Raw genomic sequence first — 5000 nt, 5'->3', positions numbered from 1 at the left:
CACATATGCACCAAACTTTTTTTTTTTTGTCGTTTTTTGTTTTCAGTTGAATGGTAATTATATATATATTTCCAAGAACTTTTTTATATTTTTTACATTTTGTATGTCTTCATATAAACTCTGAATTTGCAAAATGTGTTTTTTAGTTCATTTGTAAAGACATTAATTTAACCCAATGCTGATGGGGAAAATGAATAAAAAATGGAAAAATGCTGTGCTCATTTTTTATATTATTGTGAAATGTCTGCACATAGATGGCTCTGCTAGTGCTTAGCCGCAAAGGAGTCAATTAGTAGATCTTCTGACCTTACCTGATTTCACCTTTCCTTGTATTGGCGGGGAAAACACATTATTTATTAGTGCTATGAATATCGATGGTGTTATTTTTATTGTAAACATTAGAATTAATATAATGTTATAAACATTAGTAACAGCAAAATAGATAACGTAAAATATTTTCATAAATCAATGAAAATGGTGAACGAGCAAGACAGGCAGTACTCGTAACTGGCTCATTGGTGACTTAGTACAAGTGTAGCCATCTGTATGTAAAAACAATTAAACAAGTAAACTCACAGTGGGCATGGCATGTGCGTACATGTCATGCCCGTCGGCAAAGGGTTAAAAAATACTACAGACATGTCGACTCATGACAGTGTTGTACGTGCCTAGGACATGGTGAATTTAAAATGCTATAACTCTGTGAAGTAAACCTGACAGTTGATTGAAGTGCACTCATGATATGATCACAGCTGAATCTTCAGTACATAGCTTTTTTGCTTGGAAACAGAGGAGATGTTGCATTTAGATATTAGTTTAGTTCATTGAAGAAATGGATGGAAATGTTATCATCTCATAACTTGATGAAAAATGGATTTGTGCATTTTGCTACATTTCAAACCACTTTTAAGCCATTTTCTCATGAATTATATACAGTATTATGTGATGGGATATAGTTTAGCGTGGCTGCTTATTAAGTCCTGGCCATTGATTATCAGTAGGAAAAAATGAAATTCTATACACCTGCTTTAGCCAGCAAGAGAAAACTGATGAGCATATGAACAGATCTATAAATGATATATATATATGTGCCTAGTTGTTGTTACAATTCTTCTACAGCATTTCCTTGGTTTTGTAATAATAACAGTGTTGCTATATAGTCAAATGATATAGTTTTAATTGTTCTCAATTGTCCCCCTTTTTGTGAATATGACAATACCACTGCATAGTCTTGTGTGATAAGAAATAAATACATACACTATACTAATGATATTTGAAATGAAATATGAACCTTCACACAGTACTGATACTAGTTATATAAAGTAATTTTGATTATCCACTCTTTGACATTTTTTTAAAGATAACATAACCAATATTTGAAGAGTGAATAATAAGTACAACCAGTATATTTCAACAAAAATATCTGTAATCTTGTAATGCTGAAGCATGGAGATGTAAGAAAACTTTTAATGTTCCTTTTTATTTTCCAGCTGGGAAAATGGACCCATACATCAAGAGATGTTGTGCTACAAAGATACAGTCAGCAGAGAAACTTATGTACATTTGCAAGAACCAGCTAGGTAAGAAACTTTAGCTTTGTTGCAGAAAATGATAGTGAGAAATTTAGTTTTCATGAATGTAGTACATTTTATAAGGACATGCTTATAGAAAATGCCTACTGAAAGTTTATATTTGTATGGAACAATCCATATTTATTGCTCTTATATAAATTTGAATACTTCATCATTGTTTTCCCTTTGTCTTTCTTTCTTTTAATAATGTTAGCACTGCTTAAGATATATTTATTGTTTGCTTAATACTTGACAATGTCTCATTAAATCACTAAAGAGTATCCATATATGGAGCAGTTGTTTATTTGGGCTAAGTGATTGAAAGTTATAAGACATTACCAGGTCAGTGTTTCACTATCTGAGATGGAGGGATACTACTCCAGTTATTGTATATTTTTGCAACCCAACCATTGCTGTTACTAAGTAATATAATTTGGTCAAATGAAAGTGGAAGGTTCAATGTCCAATTTACTATATCTCCTAGTTCTCATCTCTTTCTTGAAGGTAGCAGAATAGATTTAGAGAATAAAAGAGGGTAGTTTGTCAATTTGGATGTCTTGATATACAGTCAGAAATTATTGCATGATAGGGGAATATATTTAACAGTCCTATAACAGTTGCATGCTATAAAGCACAATTGACCTTTGGAGGTCACTTGATTAGATTGAAATAAAGAGACTTTCATATATATTGGAGGAGTGCTAGAGCAGCATAGAAGAAAGTATTTTGCTTCCTCACACATCATGAGGCTTTCTGGAATGGTTAAGATACTAGTAAAAAAAAGAAGAAAAGATTGTGTATTGGCAACTAGAATTTAATTTACTAATCTATTTGTAATATTTCTGTCAACAGGCATAGAGAAGGAATATGAACAGAGAGTTTTGCCTGATGGCAAGCTCAATGTAGATGGGTTCCTTTGTGTGTTTGATGTCTCCCAGGTTCCTAATCGCTCTTTAGAGCGGCAAGTAGAGATGACTGCAAGTATTTTAAACAACTGTCTCAAGACTAAAAGACCAGTTGTTCTCGTTACCACAAAAAATGACGAGGCTAATGAGGTAATAATAAGTTGTATTTCTCTTAGCTAACCAGTGAACTTTTGGCATATATATGTGTTTTAATTGATGCCATGCATTCCATACAGATTTCCTTTTTACTAAAAGTAATGCTTACCTTTTCAGGTGTATGTGAAAGAGGCAGAAAAGCTAGCAAGCAGGAAAGAATTTAAGGGTAATATCCCTCTTGTAGAAACTTCATCACATGAAAATGTCAATGTAGACACTGCGTTTATGACATTAGCACATTTGGTAGACAGAAATCGAGGACGAATTCGTATTGTTCCCTTCTATGAGGCAGCCAGACATAGAAAGGAAATTCTAGATTTGGCGACAGATGCCTTCCAAAGATTAGTGCGCACTCATGTTCTGGACTACCGGTCTGTATGGGCCTCAACTAGTAAAAAACTTGCTCAAAGCCCTGATTTTGTACACTATGTGGACCTCTTTGGTATGGACCAAGCGGCCAAACTGTTCCGTCGACACGTCAAGAAGCTCAAAGACGAATACCTCCAGAGAAAAGTGGAGGCGTACATGGACATGCTGCCATCCATCCTGCGAGAATTCTTCCCAGATCTGCAAAGTTTGGAGGACGGGTGAGTTTGCTACTTAGTGAAAATTGCTAGGGTGTCATCTTGAATTTATTTATATTTTTTCTGTATATTTAAACTTAAGAGATATTACTGAAGAGCTTGTCACAATAGTTGGGTTTTGGATGGTACAGTAACTATAGCTTTGTGTGTGCATTATGAATTCTATATTTATGTGCTGTATTATTTGGCATATATTTCTGATGTACAATTTATATATATATATATTTAGAGGAGGTATTGGTTTAATAGCCTGATGATTTAAATATGTGATGGATTTTCATTTGGGATTAACTAATTATTGTGGGCAATAATAGCTTATGTTGTTTGTTTATTAGTACACTGTATTATATTTAGTTTGAAAATATTTGAATATGGAAGACAGAGAATAGGTTGTATCAAATGTTATTTTTAAAAATTGATTGTGGGACTTGTTTACTGTTATATTTTTTGATAGATGCTAGGACACTTGAGCTATAAAAAGTGTATTCTATTGTATCTCTAATGATAATTCTATCTATGATGTCAGCACTCTTGTTAGTAGAGCAACATTTTATTTTTTTTTGAAAGCAGTTTTTTTCTTAGGGAATATACAGATTGTTTGCATGTAGGAGTTTGCCTTTGTTTGAAGGATTAGAAAATGTATATGTAACTGAAATTTATTATTTTACAGTTATATGGTGCCAAGTATGGCATCACTATGCTACACTGATCTATGTCCAGTTGTTTGGTAAAAAGTATTAAATAGATATTTCATTATAGTTGCTATCAGAGAAATGTAAGTTAGTTTCAAGTTTAGATGATTTTTGTAACTACAAAGAATACTGTTCTGTGTAGTAAACACCTTCTGATCTGGAAAATTTCCTAAGGGTATTAGCCACTGACTGTAATGAAAGTTATTGCATTATTATTTTTTTGTTGTTGTTTTGTTTCAGTCATGCATAATTTAATTTTTTGTAAGCAAAAGAGAAATTGATGTTTTATTCTGTCAGCTCTGAATTATTGTGAAAGTCAAATGGCTATATAATTTTTCAGTAATCAGGGACACTTGACAATAATACCTGGATATGAAGTTTTCTGGTCATATCAATATTTTTAATACAAAACATATTAGTGTTAATTGTCATTGATTTTATGTCTTTGAGAACAGTTAGTATATTTTACTGTATTATTGTATGACACATACCCTGATATTTCTTTTTTTAGATTTTTTATTTAGTTAGCACAGAGTAATCTTGAAAGTTCAGATTTACAAAAGGTGTGTACTTGTTGAAGATTATCGCAGAATGTATGTTGATTATTCATTTGTGTATTACGATTATTGTTATTGTTGTTGTTGTTATTATTATTATTATTATTATTATTATTATTATGTTATTAGTTATGTTATTGTTATTTATTTTATTTTTTATTATAATAATTGTTATTATTTTTATTTATTTATTTATGAATTTATTAATATTAATTATAATATTATTATTTATATAATAATTATTATTATTAATTATTGCTATTGTTAATGCTATTATTATTAATTATTAATTATTGTTATTATTGTTATATTGTTGTTATTATAATTATGATTGTGATTATTGTTATTATGATTATTGTTATTATTAGTAGTTTTTGTTTTTTATTATATATATTTATTTATATTTTCCATGGAAATTAAATTAATGCTATTAGCAGATAGTTCACAGGATTGAGTGCAGTTCTGCATTAGGTACAGTAGTTTTTAGGCTAAACATTTGTCATTGTCTGTTAAAATTCTGATGATTTAGTCTAGC

The 5000-nt window shown here is 30.7% G+C and overlaps 1 protein-coding gene across 1 annotated transcript in view; it reads left to right on the top strand.

The window, feature by feature from the left end:
* Nucleotides 1–5000, top strand: part of LOC119583052 (rho GTPase-activating protein 190-like) — a 175780-nt gene that overhangs the window by 108400 nt on the left and 62380 nt on the right. The window contains 3 exon segments of the mRNA XM_037931564.1: nt 1491–1580; nt 2424–2626; nt 2750–3219. Of these exon segments, the coding sequence (XP_037787492.1) occupies nt 1491–1580; nt 2424–2626; nt 2750–3219 (763 nt within the window).

The sequence above is a fragment of the Penaeus monodon genome, chromosome 16, assembly GCF_015228065.2.
Source record: "Penaeus monodon isolate SGIC_2016 chromosome 16, NSTDA_Pmon_1, whole genome shotgun sequence".
Classification (NCBI taxonomy): Eukaryota; Metazoa; Arthropoda; class Malacostraca; order Decapoda; family Penaeidae; genus Penaeus; species Penaeus monodon.
This window is presented reverse-complemented; position numbering and strand designations above follow the sequence as displayed.